The 18,429-nt window shown below is 41.3% G+C and overlaps 1 protein-coding gene across 4 annotated transcripts in view; it reads left to right on the top strand.

Annotated features, from left to right (window-relative positions):
• Positions 1 to 18,429, top strand: part of ITPR1 (inositol 1,4,5-trisphosphate receptor type 1) — a 215,889-nt gene that overhangs the window by 18,821 nt on the left and 178,639 nt on the right. For all 4 annotated transcript variants that reach the window (XM_083491016.1, XM_083491015.1, XM_083491014.1 and 1 more), the window contains 2 exons: positions 4,576 to 4,683; positions 13,079 to 13,149. In XM_083491016.1, the coding sequence (XP_083347142.1) occupies positions 4,592 to 4,683; positions 13,079 to 13,149 (163 nt within the window). In that variant the 5' untranslated portion in view covers positions 4,576 to 4,591. The remainder of the gene's footprint in view (positions 1 to 4,575; positions 4,684 to 13,078; positions 13,150 to 18,429) is intronic.

Genomic DNA, 18,429 nt, shown 5'->3' with positions numbered 1-18,429 from the left:
CTTTGTTGCAGCCCTTGAAAACTGATTACAAACTGCCTTGAATATGCATACAAGTTATTTCTACTCTATTCCAAAGTAGTTATCTTTGTTTTCTAAAGGAATCTCATTGTTACTTAAAAATCGGGAATATACGGTAGGTTCCTTGCCTGATAGAAGGCTACTACCTAATGATCTACAATTGGAGATCATTTTCAAATCCTAAGAGGGCAATCCTAACAGAGCCAGTGTGGTGCTGCAGAGAGTGTGTTGGACTAGGACTTGGGAGACCAGGGTTCAAATCAGCCATGACGCTTGCTAGGTGACCTTGTGACAGTCACTGTCTTTCAGCCTAGCCTGCTTCACAGTGCGGTTATGAGAATGCAATGGGAAAGTGAAGAATTATGTATACCACCTCAAACTCCTGGGAGGAAAGCTAGGACAAAAATAACGATAGCTACAGACATATCCCTGAAAAACAGATGGTGGGACAGCCAGTTATCGTTCCCTGCTTGTGATCTCTAAACAGCATCTCTCTGGCTGTTGTCTGAGGAAGAATTTGGGGCTTAACAGACTTGGCTGAATCTAGAAGGCAGTTCTTAGGAATAATAACCTTGAATTGACATTTCAGGAGTAAAGGATCCTCTGAACCTAAGGGGTACTTATTACGTATTTGGATTGCTTTTAAAGATTTGGTGCTGGAATATTGATGTAATATTTTGAAAACAGTTACTGGTGACAATTATGACCAAGTGTATTATGGAGTCGTCCTGTTTAGTGTTCAAGTCAGCCACATCCTCCTCCCAGGATACCTTATTCTATTACCCTCTTCTGGTTTTCCTTTCCAACAGCCGGCTAGAATTCCTTGCATGCTCCAGCTCATTGTGCTGTTTCTGGGCTTTCCCCTTATGATTCCCCCCGCCCCCCCAAGATTTGTTGTATGTCTGCAAACGTCGAGGTTCCCCAAGGCTGCTGATACCTCCTGTTGTAGGTGGGTGGTGCCATTTTTGTTACATAAACAATACTCCTTTCCCCTGAAAGTTGGAAGTGAAGAGGATGGTGCGATTGCTGGAACAATTAAAAGCAACAGGATTCTGTATGCTAGAATGCTTGCTAAAGATGCAGGAGGGTTTAGTGCTGGTGTTTGTTTGTTGGGATTTAGGTTAATAACATATCTTCTATTACATGCATGCATGCATGCATGCACGCACACGCACACACACACTTTGGTTGGACATTCAAACAGGTAGGAACAATCTGGGACAGTAATTGTAAGTGGCTTAACTTTCTCTAGGGTAAAAATGCTTTCTGATGTGTTTTATTCCACAACAATGCATATAAAATCACTAAAGCCTATTTGCAGGGAATGAGTGAGAACACCTGGTATAAAATGTTGTTAAGAACATTCTTCTGAGCTCAGAACGACTTCAATTGCTTCTTTCAAAGGATGTTTAGGCCATTTGACTGTCATTGCCCATGGCAGCTTGAAAGAATTTATAGAGCCTGCACTCCCACTAAATTGGTTGCAGGCAAGACGAACTAACACACCAAAATTTCTCTAATCAGGCTGCATGAGAGAACCTAAAATCTGGTGTCAAAAAGCTGACCATTCAGTGGATATTGGGTGCCTCTGCTATTTAAAACTCTTTCTTTTACCATTCTGCCCCAAATATAAGCCACACCTTTAAAATTTAAGGGGGAAAAAAGAAGAAAAAACAGAAAAAACCTGAATATAAGCCACTCGCTTAAAATTCTGCAGGCACTCACACCTGTTCCGTTTTTCTGTATGTCTGTCTCAGCAATGATATCGTAAAAGCCAATTTTTGTAAAAAGGTAAAGGTAAAGGACCCCTGACAGTTAAGTCCAGTTGCAGACGACTCTGGGGTTGTGGCGCTCATCTCACTTTACAGGCCAAGGGAGCTGGCATTTGTCCGCAGACAGTTTTTCTGGGTCCTGTCGCCAGCATGACTAAGCCGCTTCTGGAAAACCAGAGCAGCGCATGGAAATGCCGTTTACCTTCCCGCCGCAGTGGTACCTATTTATCTCCTTGCACTGGTGTCCTTTCGAACTGCTATGTTTGCAGAAGCTGGGACAGAGGAATAGGAGCTCAGCACCATCATGGGGATTCAAACCACCGACCTTCTGATTGGCAAGCCCAAGAGGCTCAGTGGTTTAGACCACAGCGCCACCCGCAAATTTAAGCTGCACTTTAACTTTTCACAGTTGGAATTTGGAAAAAAAAAGTGAGGCTTATATTCAAGCCAATACGGTACTATTAGAATTTGTTAAATTACGTCCTTAGCCAGTCAAAGTAATCAGCACTGATGGTTTACAGCAGTCTTCCCTAAGCTGGTGTTCTCCAGATTTTGGAATACACTTCTCATAATCCCCAACCATTGGCCTTTGTTGGCTGGGGTTGTTCAGAGTTGTGGACTCCCCTCCCTTTCTCAGCATGGCTTCTGAGAGATCACAGGTTAGATTCAAATTGCTTGTAAACTCTTTCAAGTTTGTTACACTAAAAAGGCCCTCAGGAGAAACCCAAACTAGCCCAAATGAGAGAAACCCAAACTAGCCCAAATGAGCTTAAACAGCTTGAAATCTCTCTCTTTCAGGTGTGTTTGTGTGAGCTGCAAGTGCTGTCCTTGGCTGATCTCACAGTTGGCTTTAATATGCTTGATCTGTACCTTTCACTGTAAACAAGTTAATGTTCAATGAAATGGGAACAGTTCTCCCCCTTATGATGTCAGGGCTGTGTTTTGCAATAAGTGCCACATTTCTTGCTCTTGAAGCCATTTCTCCACCAAAAGAGAAATAATCTCAGTGCTTGCATGTCTACTTGAGCTGTGTCATGAGGGGTGGGTGTTGGGAGCTGGTGGTGAAGCACTTGGTCACACTTAAGAGCTACAACATGCTGGCTTGTTCCTGAAATTTTTAATTAGTCACAGGTCTCTGCAGGGTCAGCGGGTGAAAAATGAATAAGCAGAGCCAAGTGACTGTTAATGAAACACAGCACACAGAGCGGTTTAGTTCAGAAACAATTGTCATTCTTTCGCTTCAGTTTTTATACTCCCAAGTGTCTGTATACTTGATTATTTCCTCTGTAGGAGTAAGGTGTAAACCTTTTTTTAAAGAACAAAAATAAAAAAACCACGGTTGGTATTTGCAGATCAGAGGCTGTGTTTACATTGCAATAAAAATATTGGATACTACTATATTAACTTCCAAGCAACTCTAATGCTGTGTTTAATAATTTATCTATCTCCATTGGTTTTTTGTTTGTCCTTGTGTGCACTTCTTGCTGAGAGAGGAATCAGGGCAAACTTTTACAAGTGTTCCCCGTATCATGAGGGCTCCTTCCTAGTTGCACAATCCCATGTATGAATAGTGCAACCACACGAATGGAGATGACTGAATGGGTTATTTCCAGACAAGTACCCTTTTGTGAGGCTGCTGATTGGCTGAGAAAGCTCTGCATGATTGGACCTGCCAATGTGGGCATACTGTTCACACATTGACCCCTGCACTATGGCCTTTATGCTTGCTATACAGTTACTCCTAGCAGTCTCACCATTCATAAATAATATACTTCACAACCTGTTGAATTGTCTGTGGACAACTAGATTTAGGTTTGTTTTTCTTCATTGAGGCACTGAGTTTAACACTTGCTGGTGAGCTGTTTTCACCTACTCTTGAGAAAGCAATGAACTGGAGGGCCTATCAGTTCAGCTGCTGCATTGCATGAAATCAGAGATGTGGTGCTGGCCAATATTTCGAAACTGATGTCCAGTCAACCCAGCATTCTTCTCATATTGCATGGGTTTTTAAGCGTCAGTGATAAGCTGATGATTCCCTTGCATTAGTATTTATCATAGGAGAAGATGATGCCCAGCAACATTTCTAGAAGACTATGGTAAACTCATATTGAGCTATTATATCGTGTCAAACCATTGGTTTATCTGGGCTGGTTACCTGCAGGATGTCCAGCAGAGGCCTTTCCCATCACTGTTACCTGATTATTTTAACTGGAGATGGCAGGGATTGAATCAGGGACCTTCTATTCCACCGCTTAAGCTATGCCTCTTCCCTAACTCACAAAGGAGAGGACAAAAAGCCACAAATGTCATTCGACTCAGCTCCTTCTGGATAATCCCTAGCAACAGTAGGTTTTAGGTACCTGAACCGCAGGCTATAATTCAAGCCTGGGCATTGCATATATTATGAATAAGTTTAAATGTCTAGTTTTGATCATGAGTTATTGAGTTTGTTGCAAGCGGTATAGTGATGGTTTAATCTGTAGAGGTGGCACTCAGCTAAATTTTATGCAGAGTAGATAAACTGTAATGGACCTAACTTAGTCACATTCATTAATTTCAGCCAGTAAGGCTTAGATATTTGATACTTGTATTCCAGGGAATGCAATAATAATAATAATAATAATAATAATAATAATAATTAATAATAATAATAATTAATAATAATTAATATATATAGTTACAATAAATATGTGGCAAAACTTCCATTGACTTTAATTGCCTGCCCTTAGAGTATAATTGAGCAAATGTCTAATAAATAATGATGAGTTTGTTTTCTCTCCCTTAGGGCCAACAAGCCAGAGATGTCCGACAAAATGTCAAGTTTCCTGCATATTGGAGACATATGTTCTTTGTACGCAGAGGGATCAACAAATGGATTTATCAGCACGTTGGGGTAAGTGAGCCATTTTTCAGGTGCCGCAGGGTGTGTTTAATGAGCTGGCAGTGGAGGAAAAATAGGCATGGTTGTCTAGAAGCCAATGCTGTCATCGCCTTGTGTTTAACAGCGCTGGGTGTCTCTTTCCTTCCCTGCAGCTATAAATCCTGGGATAAGAAGTTTCCCAGGTGAGTGAATCTGCTTCAGCAGAATCTAAACATTTCACTTAAGATGGATTTAAAAAAAACAACTGCAGCAGCTTCTTCATCTTCATTTTGTTGCTCAGGGCAGTCTCGGCAGAATATTGAAACCCGGAGCTCTGTGGTTTACTATCTAGATGAGGAACTGGCAGCGGAATCCAAAGAGAGAATAACACTATGTCATTGCCTTCTGCTTCTTAGGGGGCACTCTTTATTACCGAGAAAATTGAGGAAACAGTGAGATGAGGGACCAGAATGGAGCTTATTGGCATGATAGCAAATTGAACGACAGTAGGGAACCCGAAACTATTCTCTAGCCTAATGTGGAAGGTTGTATGAAGAGTTAGTGTGCCGAGCATGATGATGAGACCCTTGACAGGGCAAATACTAATGATTTGGAACCTCTTCTATTTTACAACCTCCTGGCTGAATTACTGCAAGGTGTGGGGCTGCCCTTAAACAGTTTCAGAGCTTCAACTAGCACAGAATTTGGCTGCTAGGATACTGGCAGGTTTCCCAAATTGATCTGTCTTACATCAGTTCTAAAAGAACTCCCCCCCCCCCCCGCCACTTGCTACTAAGTCTAATTCATGGTGCTGATATATAAAATGAAAGTAAAATATTCTCAGAAATTTTAAAGAGATAATATAAACTAATATGTGTAAAAGTATGCTCCTCAAAGACCAGAACTGTGCCCCTCTGAGTTGTGTGCCCTAGGGGGTGGCCTAGTTGGCCCAGTGATAGCATTGGCCCTGCTTGGATGCCAGATGTCTGAAGGAGTGCCATACCAACCTGCCCGTGTGCTAACAGGTTAAGGGGAACTATGTCACACATGTTCAAAAGGGAGGGCCTTCTCTGTGGTGGCATCCTACCTGTGGAATGCCCTCTTGAGGGAATTAAACCTGGCACCAACAGTGTATTCTTCTCAGCAGCAGGTGAAAACCTTTTAATTTGCCCATGCATTCTAGAACAATGCCTATAGCTGTTGAATGGTTTTATTCCCCTTTCTCTTGTTGCGTTTTTGTAATTTTAAATCTCCTTGTTTGCTGCCCTGGACTCCCAATTTTTGAGGAAAGGTGGATCACGATTAAATAAATAAGAATAAAGCTATGTTTTGAAGACATCAGTGTTTAAATTAGCATATCCTGCTAATTCTATCTGGGCAGAAGCACTCAAAGAGGACATGGAGAGATAGTCTTGAGGGCCACTTAGAGAGGTCTAGAGGGCCACATTTGGCCTGCAGGCCTGAATTTCCCCTCCCCTGCACTAAATGTTGAGTCCTCTGAGTAAGTAAAGCCAGGAAAGTTGATGAAAAAGCTTGTGCATTGTTAAATATGATTCTCTCCCCACACCTACCAACCTGTATAATTAATTCATATGTAGAAGAAGTATTTTGGTGTATTTTCTTTTCTTTTTTCCTTTGTAATGACATAAATTTAAGCTTTCTGGCCAGGGCTTCTCTCCCCCTCCTCGGCAGAATTAATTTGGGTGTTTTGAGGATCCCAGTGTGAAGTTCTAGAAGCAGATGTCCAATACAGTCAGAGTATATACCTGGCTTTTGACCAAGTGAAGATGCCTGGCGCCTGACATCTCCACCATCTGGGAAGCATAGGACCTTGACTGTTTTAACACACTAATACCCCACCCTCCCACACCACCGGTAGAATTCTATCAGTTGTATTTTATCTGCACAATCAGAATGAATTTCTGGAACCAAAATGCCTTTTCTGTGCAGCCTGAGCAGGAGTAGTCACCATTAAGAAAAAGAGGTCTGATTAGGCCAATATATATGTGGACTGTCCCTGGGTAAAGTTATTGTTTTTCTTTAAATTCTCAAAGGTCTATACCTAGCTCAAGGTTTCATCTGAACTAGTCGGATGTTTAACTGAGAATCAATCACAGTCTGACAGTCATTCGAAAAAATAAGACTTCATAGACATCTTGCCCCCCAAAGTGGCAACTGGACGTTCTGTTTTGGTGACTGCAACCTTGGTTTAAGGAGCCATTTAGTGCCTGGCTTATAGATCCGACTTTCTAACACTGCTCCCAGAGCTAGACACCACCTCAGGCGACAAAATAACTTGCTCAGCCTTGGATACAATATTTGTTGTTCTGCCTTGGCCAGCAAGCAGTCTTGAGTTGGCCATTAACTACCAGAACACCCTGTCGGAGCAACTGTGCAAGGGTTTACATGTTAAGAGCTCAAGAACAATGGGATCTGAATAGAGCTAAACACAGTAATGATATTTTGTTCAAGTAAATATTTCTCTGAAGCTGAATCCTGCTTAATATTCCTGTGAGATGATGACTTGAAGCTTAATCACAGCCTTGCTTCTGTTTTTCTAAATACAGTGCTCCAATGGCTTTGGTTCCTAGTTTGTAATATACCTAATTGCCTTTTGAACACTAAGCAAGCTGTATAATCTTTGTTTTGATCATCTGTTTGCCTGGAATAATGCTCCCTTGCCTGTGATCTATTTTTGGAACAAGGTGAATCTTTCAGCTACTAGAATTAGCTGTCTGGATGCTTTTTGCAAGACTTTTTTTGAACTTCATAAAATTAGGGTGGCTTCTTGCTTTGATACTCAGTTCCTCCTACCCTTTCCTGAGCAAGTCTTTCCCCATCCTTTGATACTTCTGGGGAGGTGGGAGGGCAGATGCAACAGAGAATTTCAGCAGATTCACCCTTTCACGTCATTGCGCTGTAGCAGTGAATAGCTGTCTAGCTGATATTCCCTCTTGCTTTAAAGTTACAGAAGCAATGTTCCCTATTGCATTGGGTGTTTTTATCCTCCTTATCCCCTGCTGCGGATGAAGATCAAGTATGGCCTTATTCATAGTCTCAGAGCATATGTTAGTCCTGTTAAAGCAATACTAAGGCTGAGAGCTGGTCTCTTTCCTTCCTTTTTGAACTTTAGTTTAGAGAGAAGGCGGCGGGGGAGTTGTGAGGGAGTCATATAGCATTTATTTCCCTCATATGAAAGCCCTGGGGTGGAAGGTTGTTTTAATTTGTCAAGGGGGCAAGTCATAACTGCAAGTCCTAAGTGGAATTTCTAAGACGTGTGACTGCCTGGACTCCATTAAGAATCCATTAAGAAGACGTTTTTAAAAATAACTAACAGTATCAACATATCTTGAGGGCATTACCTAGTTTACACATAGTGGTGAGCCGACCAGGTGCAGAGAGAGCCAACATGCTTGGCTCCTCCCAGTCCGTTAACTCAGTGTAGCTCAGCAGCGAAGGCAAAGTTTGGCTTAACATGTCATCAAATTGTAGTTAAGTGCCCCCTTCCTTCACCTCACCACAATCATTAGCAAAGAACAAACCATGGGTATAAGTCATGATTAAGGAGGAGAAAGCTCAAGCGTGGCATGCTGTGTTGAGCTACAAGGAAGAGCAAAGTGGCTGGGATCTCCTCCCTAAAAACCAGCACGTTTACTCATTTGTGCTAGGTCATGGTTTGGCTTGCTGCTGCAAACATGGCCACTGAAACCAACGTTCCTATGGACTACACAGATTGTTGTTGACTGCCTCCCTGGTGGAGTTATTTTCACTTAAAGTGGCTTACAGTGTGCTCCTAAGTGTGCATACTTGGAATTGTTCACAGGATATATAAACAATTGCATATATAAATATATATATAAAACCACTGCATATATTGTAATTTTTTCGCCATTAACTCTTCTCACAAACCAAGGGCATTTTTATTGGAATCTTATCTCTGTTATGGTCTTTCTTGCTGCACATTCCTACAGAAAAATAAATATTGAGACTGGAAGAGCATGCTGGGAAAATAAAAATTTAGAAGATGGCACCTCATCTTCTATCTTCCTAAATCTGCAGCTGAACTCTATTACTTTGAGACCCTGAAAGTTGCCATTAGAATGTCTGCATGAAGTATCCCTGCCTTGGCTAGTGGAACACTTGGATAGACAATAGACTTTCTTTACAGTACTTGGTCCACAGATCCACCACTTGAAGGTACCTTCTGAATGTCAGAGGTTTATCAATAGATGATGAGAATGGAATTGAGCACCGTGCTGTACAATAATAGTGGTTTCTTCTCCTTTCCTGTTTCTCTGCATCAAAGTATGTCTAAAATACTCCCTCTCTGGGGACTTTCTGTCTTCCATGTTAGCAGGGACTTAGAGCAGAACCTTCTTTCTGGTGGAAAGCATTTCCAAAGAGGTCTTAAAAATAAGTAAAAGTCTTTTGCTGTAGTCCTTTAAAACATCGGGCTAAGGCAATTTTATTCAGACTGGCATATGGAATATGAGACTTTATGGATGCTCTGTTCATTTTTACAAAGTTGATACACTATTTTATAACCGCGGAACGCCTTCTCCAGAGAGAGTGGCTGTCAAATATTCCTTGTGCTTTAATAGTCTAATGAAAACATACCTCTTCCACCTGGCTGACTGCTACAAATGTAACTCTTTTTGTTTTATACTTTGCAATGACTCTTTAAATTGCAGTAAATCAACAGATACACTGTTATTTATTGATCACCAAAGCCCATTTTATTACTGCAAACATAATAATTAGAGGGAAAGAAATTCTGCAGGTGATGACCAGCTCATCAGCTTCTGGGGTCAAAGTAAAACAGGGTCAACCATTCCTTTTGCTAAGTTAGTTTGGTAATGTGAGCCGTTGTTAGAGTCTGTGTGGTGTAGTTGTTAAAAGCTACCATGTTGGTCTACAACTGGGGAGACCTGCGCTTAGATTCCACTCAGCTGCAGAACTCACTATATTTTACATCCTAAATTTACTTCACAAGGTTGTTGTGTAGAAGAAATGCAGGGGGAGGGATAAAAACGGAGGGGGAAGAACTCTGCGGCCAGCTTGAGCTTTTTGGAGGAAAGATGAGATCCAAATGAAGGGGGAAAAGGCATAATAGCTCTAGTGTAAGATGGTTGATGGCTGAGTAAGCAGCCACTGGGCAAATCTGTATATGCTTCTAGCCAAGGAGAGCAGCTGAAATGATGGCATTTCAGACTGGGAGCTGGTTGAACTATATGTTGCACTTTGACTGTATGTGTGAGAAGAGTTACATCAGAGTCTCTAAAGATCGAGGGAAGCTTTTAGCCACTTGAATGTCACTTGGTTGACTGTAAACATCTCTCATGCAAGCAAGACTTGGATAGGAATATATTGGAAGGAATTCAGCGTCACGCTGAGGTAATTGTTCCATTTGGGCTAGCATTGCAGCTTGCCGGATGGAATTATCTCCCCTCCCCTCTTCCCTTGCACTGTTCGGGGCGGGGTTGGGGGGTTGGAAGAAGCCAAATTGAAGGGGGGAGAGGCCCCTTGCACAAGCCCATGGAGGGCTTCCATGGACAGGACTCATACTTTTGTTTGTGGTAGTAACTTCCACTTGTTAAAAATGTAAGGCAATTAATACACCGCTTCTCAGGCAGACCTCATAAAGCTGTTTATGATAACAATAAGCAGTGGTGGGAGTGGGTTTTAAATAGTAGGGCTTTTTTGTGGCACTACTCACAAGTATGGAGTACCCTCGCTTCTTATTTTGCTGCCTATGGCGACCATTTTGTGCTGGCACCCGTGGCATTTTTATCAATGTATGACTAGTGGCACTTTCCTTTTTACCAAAATGAAAAGCAGTGAAAAGTGTTATACTGAAATGGAGAAGATAGCTGATGAGAAGTAGCTGCCATTGCCTCTTTTACTTTCCCCTCTGGGCAAGGTGGCCCTGCAGAAGCCCCTGTGGTAACTCTTGGAGGTGGGAGTGGCCACTCAGGGAGCTGTACAGCCAAGTTTAGATTTATTTCTTGCATATTTTTGGGATACATTTGGAGAACCTTTCCTTCTGAATGGATGGACTAAAGGGTGTCAATGTTGCTGTAGTTCAGAGTCAGCACTTCCAGTCAGAACTGACAGAGCTACTTACTAATAGAACTTAAACAGTTTATTTTAACATAAATCACAATGAAGACCCAGAGACTTGTAACTGCAGTCCGCAAACAACAACTAGGAGCTCTCCTTCTAAAGCTGTCTCTAGAAGGCAGGTGAACTTTTCTACAATTATGAATTCCTACCTCTCTCTGTACTGTGGCATGCACTTTACCATGGGTTCATAACATTTAAATTAACTGAATTAAAATAGCTCCATTAGTGTGTTAGGTGAAGTAGAGTTCATTGAACTAAGTTTCTTCCAAACTGAGGTGATTAACAAATATATATCAAAAACACGTTTGGACATTTTTTCCTTTTTCCATGGAATTCAGACTGGTGTGCATGGGTCACCTCCATATTTTATCCTCTCAACAGCTGGTTAGGTTAGGCTGAGAGGTAGTGACTGGCCAAAATTCTTCAGTCATTTTGTTTTGTGACTCAGGTGAGGATTCAAATATGTGTTTCCACATTCTAGTCAGTCTTTCTCAACCTCTGCACCACACTAGCTTACAAGCGTGTGAAGAAAACACAAAGCACTTTTAAACTGTCAGTTGAAGCTGTTTAGAAATCAGTCATTGCCTTCTTCAGTTTTCATTTGGAGACCAGTAATTTCCATATAATAGGACTTTTAAAATGTTGTCTGTCCTAAACGACATCCGTATTGTGTCATCCGAAGAAATCTGGATAAATGCTTACTTGTATATCAGTTTCACATCTCTGTGCAAACAAGGTGTAATGTTTAAGTCAGTCACAAATACCTTTATTTCATGATTTGTGATAGTTTCCATGTGCGAGAATCAGAGTAGTTCCACTACAGGTTTTAGCAATTACTTGGCCTGGATTTCTCGGCAAGCTGAGTCTGTGTATGCAGCTATAAAGCATTACAACAGGTCTTGCTCTACATTTACAGTTTGCACTGGGCCTGTTTCAATAAAACTTTTGCATTTACTATAACATCTCTGCGTCTTCCTGGGTCCAGGAAGTACACTTCAAATATCCGGATCTTTCTCCCCCCCCCCCCCGCCATGCCGTAAATCTGTTGGATGGTAGCCTACCTGTCACTGAGCAGGAGACACAGGAAGCGGTACTGAACAAAATCTAATTTTGTTCCGGGTCATAATGAGCACAGCAATTATTTGGGTACATCATCAGCCTCACAGAATCTTGAAATGAATTCATAAAGTTATTCATAAAGTGTGCTGGGCTAGCTCAGTGTCTTAAAACCAGTACCGTGTACTTTGAAGATGGTACATGTTGCCATGTACTTATGAACAATGCTTCTGATGTAAAAAATGACCTGGAGTTTTTATACTGAATATTTTGGTTTTTGTTTTCCAATCCATCTAAGGATCAGGAACCTAATCTCTCATTTCCCCACTTAACAGAAGACGAATCTGCACATTTAATCAAATGGAAAAGTCATGCATACACACACCCACACACACTTTACTGACCACATTAAACTTTGACTTATATACTTAACCCATTTTATTGAGACTATTATTTTATTCTTAACAAGGTTGGCAGTATCTATGTGTTGCACAGCAGGAAGAAAATGAACTCCACTCTGATCTTTGAAGAAAGGTGACTTTTGAATAGTGACTGGGTTTTAGTTCAACATTTTTTTAAGGAAGATGGTAAAAGGGACAGTCAATTCTGTGTAGCTCAAAATCTTGAGAAAAGTAAACTTTCCTTTAAACTTCATTGGCCATTTTTTTCATGTCACTGGTTCTCTGCCTTCTGTGGGACTTCAGTTTTTGGATAAAACTATGCTCCAGTAGCAGATGGTGTGGTGCAGCAGCAGTCAGCCTTGCTGCTGATGCTTACCTTACCCAAAGGTAGAGAGGGTACGGGGGGGGGGGGGGGCAGCAAGGTCAGGTGCTTAATTGGCTCCACCAGTTCATTTGCACCATGCCAAACTCAAGGCTGCCTTCTCTTCCCCTTCCGCATAAGCAGCAGTGATGTGATCAGCCAGAGGCCAAGTGAGTAAAGCCATCCCACCCTATCATCTGCTTCTTCTGTGCTCATTCTTCTTTGCTGCATAAGGCTTCCAAACATTTAGTGTGGTGCAATCCAGGGTGTTAACCTATTCATGCAGCAATCATTTGTCCACTGTAGGTGTGATGAAGAGTAGGTTTGAGCCTATTGTCCTTGCCTCTAACCTATTAGGTCTAAACAGAATTTGCATGACTAAAAATGATTGGAGTGCTGATTTTTCCCCGGGGTTCCCAATCCCATAGAAAGCTAGGGCAGTTTTCTGACAATCTTTTAAATGCTTTCCATTTTTTCTCTCTTTCAGACTTGTGGATGACCGGTGTGTTGTACAGCCAGAAACAGGGGACCTTAACAACCCTCCAAAAAAATTCAGAGGTGAGATTTCTCAGTCATCTGCTGAAATGTTGATACGATACTCCTTTGTACGTGGGTCTAGCTTGTCCAAAATAACAGCTGCGCACATGAAACAATAGTTTTGGTTATTTGTTTGCAATATAATGGTGTTTTGTCTTTTGGGTTGAGGCTCCAAAGTTGGTGTTGGTTGCCAATACAAAGAGTATTGCCTTGAAGAAGCCTTGCACGTTTGTTTTTATTGTACTTTTCAGACTGATTTACCTCTTCTAAGAACCCACATAAATCTGAGAATGTGCAACAAGACATCTTTGTGACTAACAGGATGTCTGTGTAGTTTCACTTGCTTTTCTCCAGGTGTGAAGGATAATACTCATTCTAGTATTGAATAAACAAGCAAAAAAAGATGGGTTGGCAGACCATTGACTGACTCAGACATGACTCTTGGCTTAATCTCAGCAGTGTGAACTTACAACCTTTCTCCTTTAGATTTTTATTTTATTTTTGCAAATGGTGGGCTTTGTCACGGGAATTAACCTAGTTCTTTTTAAACAGCAACTTTTCAGTTCACAAAAGTAAAATGGAGATATAACACTTGGTCTTCTTTTTTGAGGCAAATCTTGTTATAGTTTTTTTTAATGTGTTTTATTTACTCCTTCTGGCACTTTGAAGTGACTGAATTCAATCATCCTCCATGGGGATATTAATTGAATTAGTGATGCTGCTGGGTATTCTCATTGGACTTTGATTTTCAATGACAAAACACTCTGGTCTTTGGTTTATAAAAGAGGACTCTTGAATAAAGGTAACACAACTGTTAAATTCTCATCCAAGGAGTGTCCACTAAGGCATTTATATCCTATATTCCTAGGTGAAACACATTTTATTTGGACCATCTTAGTATGATAGATCCCCCCCCCAACCAACCATCCTACAAAATTATGTGTGCACTGATTTGGTTGCACTGCAGTGGTGGAATTATGTGTTCCACACAAAATTAAACCAATGTTGTGTTGATGTAACCGGAGTACTTAAAGGAGATGTGAGTGGGTGGATGTTTAATGGGGCACTTCAGACTAAATGGAAATAAAAGATCATCATATAGTGAGATACACCGGGGGCAGGGGGTGTAATTGCTGTTTCATGCATAACACAGTAGCTTCACATCTTGTTTTCAAGCAACCTGTACTTGGGTTATTAATCCCAGCTGAGGGTGTACTACTACTACTATTACTATTATTACTACTGCTGCTGCTGCTACTAATAATAAGAATAATAATGCAGAAACTACCTCTGTGTAGTAGTAGTAGTGTATGGAGCATTGTTTATGATTTAGAGCTAATGGTTTGGACACATACTTAGTAATTGCTGGAGGAAATGTAAGGTCTAACTCAGTAGGGAACTCTGCAATGCCCACTTCAAATGTAACTAGATACCATGTGTTTTCTTACTATGTGAACAAGCTGCACCAAGTCTTGGGTTTGTGTGCTTCTCTTCCCCACCCCACCCCACCCCACCCCACCCCACCCTCCTCCTTTCATGCATCAAAGGGCACAATGAGAAGTTTTCACTTCCACTTTACACAAACAGTTCTCGTTGTATCTGAAACTGGAGAAGGAGGGGGTTAAACTTGGTGAGAGCAAACCAGGTTCAAACTGTGGCTTTTTGGACGAGCCACACTTCCACTAATTCAAACAGAATGGCGGGCTGTGGTTTGTTAAAAAAAAAACCCATGGAAGCCTACAGTTGCCCTTTATAGCTGTGGAAAAAAGGGAGATGGGAGGAAAGACCATGTGAACCCAAAGCTCACCACACCTATTTGATTCCCATATATTCTCACACTTCCATGCGTGTGTTCATGTGTCTGAAGAGAATAAGTGCTTTGATGGAATATAGAACACTATAGATTACTAAGAGGCAACAATGGAAGTAATTATTGATACCCTGTGGAGCCTAGTGATGTCATTGCTGCATCCTAGCATGTTGAGGTGGTGTTTTGGGGGCACTGGTGGGAGCACAGGGTTGACTCCATTGGCAAAACTAATCAACACCTTTATCCTTCAATATAAGCAGTTTTCACTGTAAAAAGGTAGTGGGGTGCATTGTAGCTTCCCATGACCTATGAACAAGTATTGGGCAGCTACAGTCAAATTAGGATTCCCAGTTGCAGGCATGTTGTTCGAGCTTCGTGTCTTTGTTAAAAGAAACATGCTGACACTTGTATGCTACTGCATAAAATGTAGAGTCTCATTTCTTTAGATGAGGCGGAGGAAGGGAAAGATGGTCCCTTTATTATCTACATTGCTTTCAGCAGTTCAGAATTATTCCATAGAAGCTGGCATTGCTTTTTATCTGCACTGTCATGCGTGTGTGTGTTTCAGCAGCGTACTGCTTGACTAGCATACTAGCAGATTCAGCCATGGCACCTTTGTAATTATCCATGTGTCTGTTTGGGATATGAAAATGAGTGGTTGTTGAGTTTCTTCCCTGGCAGTATAAGACTTGGAAGGCTCTTTTTGTCTCCATGATGACTTCTTGTTCATGTGAATCTTAAATTATTGTGTTAAGAATTTGTATTTTATCAAATCAGGAAATTGGTCGAAATGTGAGATGGTTTAAGAGGTATTTTTAAATGATATCTGTTCAATTCTGCTTTCCTTTTGGTTATGATAATTTATCCTATTAATTAGAGATAAGAGAGAAATTCAGTTCAGTTTGCATTTAAAGGCAAACTTACCTAATTTTCACTGTCTGAAATATGACGACACAGCCATCTATTGGAATTTGTACTTCTCCGAATTTTGCAATGCTGTTCTCTAGTCTAGCCAATTAATGTGTACAAAAATGCATATACTAGCATAATGTGTGCATTATATTAGTGAAAATTACATACAAAATGCCCTATTTTGCAAAACTTGTGCTGTTACAAGTAAAGGGACCTCTGACCATTAGGTCCAGTCGTGACCGACTCTGGGGTTGCGGCGCTAATCTTGCTTTATTGGCTGAGGGAGCTGGCATACAGCTTCCGGGTCATGTGGCCAGCATGTCTAAGCCGCTTCTGGAGAACCAGAGCAGTACACGGAAATGCCGTTTACCTTCCCGCTGGAGCAGTACCTATTTATCTATACCTATTTATCTACTTGCACTTTGATGTGCTTTCGAACTGCTAGGTTGGCAGGAGCAGGGACCGAGCAATGGGAGCTCACCCCGTCATGGGGATTCGAACTGCCAACCTTCTGATCGGCAAGTCCTAGGCTCTGTGGTTTAACCCACAGTGCCACCCGCTTCCCTTTTGCAAGTATAGTACATCATACTTAATCTGCACTTGTAAGAAATTGATCTTTTAATGTGGAAGCATACATAGTTTAGACCTCACTGCCTATTGATATCAGGCAGGCACCTTCATTGTACACTTCTCAGTGTTTTATTTCTTTTTAGCTCCTGTTGATTTGAATAACCCCTTGAAAAAAGAAAGTGAAGTTGACAAATTTGCCCATTCCTGCCACCACTAGAGTTAATTCTATGCAGGTATTTTGCATGAGGGCTCTCTGTTGCTGGCAATTCTGTTCTACATATTGTTCAATTCTACAAGAGCTGGCTGTGCTGCCGCAACCTTAACGTCTGACATACTCACTGCAACAGGAGGTTTCTGATTTATTACATTTTTAATCCCACCATTCCTTCAAGGAACTCAGTATGCTGTGCAGGGTTCTTTTCTTTCCATTTCTTCCTCACAAAAACCCTGTGAGGTATGAGTTTGGCTGAGAGGCAGTGACTGCCTCAAGGTCACCCAACAGGTTTCATGGCTGAGGGCAGACTTGAACTCTGGAATCCAAGATTCTGGTCCAGTGCTTACCACTATATCATACTAGTAGGATCCTGATCAGGCTTTTGTCTCTGCCATAATAACAGCACAATCCTGTACTTGTCATCTCAAAAGTAAGCCCAGGTGAGTTCAGTGGGTCTTATTCTTGGGTAATTGTGTATTGGATTGCAGCCCAGGTTTGCTGAGTTTGGTGCCTTTTACAGCCTGTTGTTATGCCTGCTAAAGTTCCTTTGAATTCCTTTTTAACCAGGCCTTTGCCTGACTTGATCTACATCCTATGCCCTTTTTAAAATGCTGGCTCTTCTGGGGATTTTTTTATTTGGTTGTTGTTTTTGTTTTGATCTTATGTATTTGATTATTCATGTGAACCGCCCTGAGACCTTTGGGTATAGGGTGGTATAGAAAATAAATAAATCATTTTTTTACTTACTCTTAGGTAATTTTGTAATGGATTGCAATGTTAACCTTTACAGTGGCATATTTAACTATTTGTGTATTTTAAATAACGTGTGGACTAATAAGCTTATTTCATTTACCTCCCCTGTAGCTTTCAGAACTCTTGACAAACACAAGGCAATATTGTGAGTTTAAGCCTGTTTCTCAGGTAGCACGTAATGTGAAGCCAAACCACAGTTTCGTGTGAAAGAGCAAACATGCAGGTTCTCAGAGAGAAGCTCTTGGCCACTGCATTCCCCCACTAATCCTGGTGCTGCTGCTTGAGCTACCATGCTACCTGGGGCTTAGCAGTTCATCTGAATCCTGGTCTTGTTGTAGACAAACCATGAGCAATAAAACAAGGACAAACCTTGGTTACAACTTGTGGTTTCGCTGAAGTGAAGCAAACCATGAGCCCAGGTATAATGCTGAGCCAAACCATGGATTAGCCTTGGGTGGTGCAGCAGGAGCAGGAGCAGGACAGGAGTACATTGCCCATGGTTATTTTTTCTCTCTAGGAACCCACAGATTTGCTCCTCCATACTAAACAATGCATCACAAGCAAGCCAGATCATTGTTTCCTTTTAAAAACAACAACAACAACAACAACAACAACAAAAAACCTGTTCAGCTATTCTTAAGCTGTAGTAGTTTGTGGCTCCATAATGTAGGGGTTCTGCATTCATGAATATATTAACTTGCAGAATTTATGGGTGAACCTCACCTTGTAACTGCCACATCCCTGGCTGTGAGACTTGGGTATATGTTCCAACTGATTATGATGAATTTTTCCACAATTTTCCTACTAAATCACAATGCCTTGCTTGATCTGGTTTCCTCTAAACTCCTTAGTATCTTAACATTCTGTACTCCTTAGTATCTTAACATTCTTAACATGAACACACTTGGAACCAAAATTTCCAAAGCGCCTTCAGTCTAGTTTGCAGCCCTAAAGTATGGCAGTATTTTGGTGTCTTAAAAGGATGATCTAAACACTTTGTGGACCATTCTGCAAGGTGTTTCTAGCAGCATGCAACCACCTG

Source organism: Podarcis liolepis, assembly GCF_965112155.1.
Source record: "Podarcis liolepis genome assembly, chromosome: 2".
NCBI lineage: Eukaryota > Metazoa > Chordata > Lepidosauria > Squamata > Lacertidae > Podarcis > Podarcis liolepis.
This window is presented reverse-complemented; position numbering and strand designations above follow the sequence as displayed.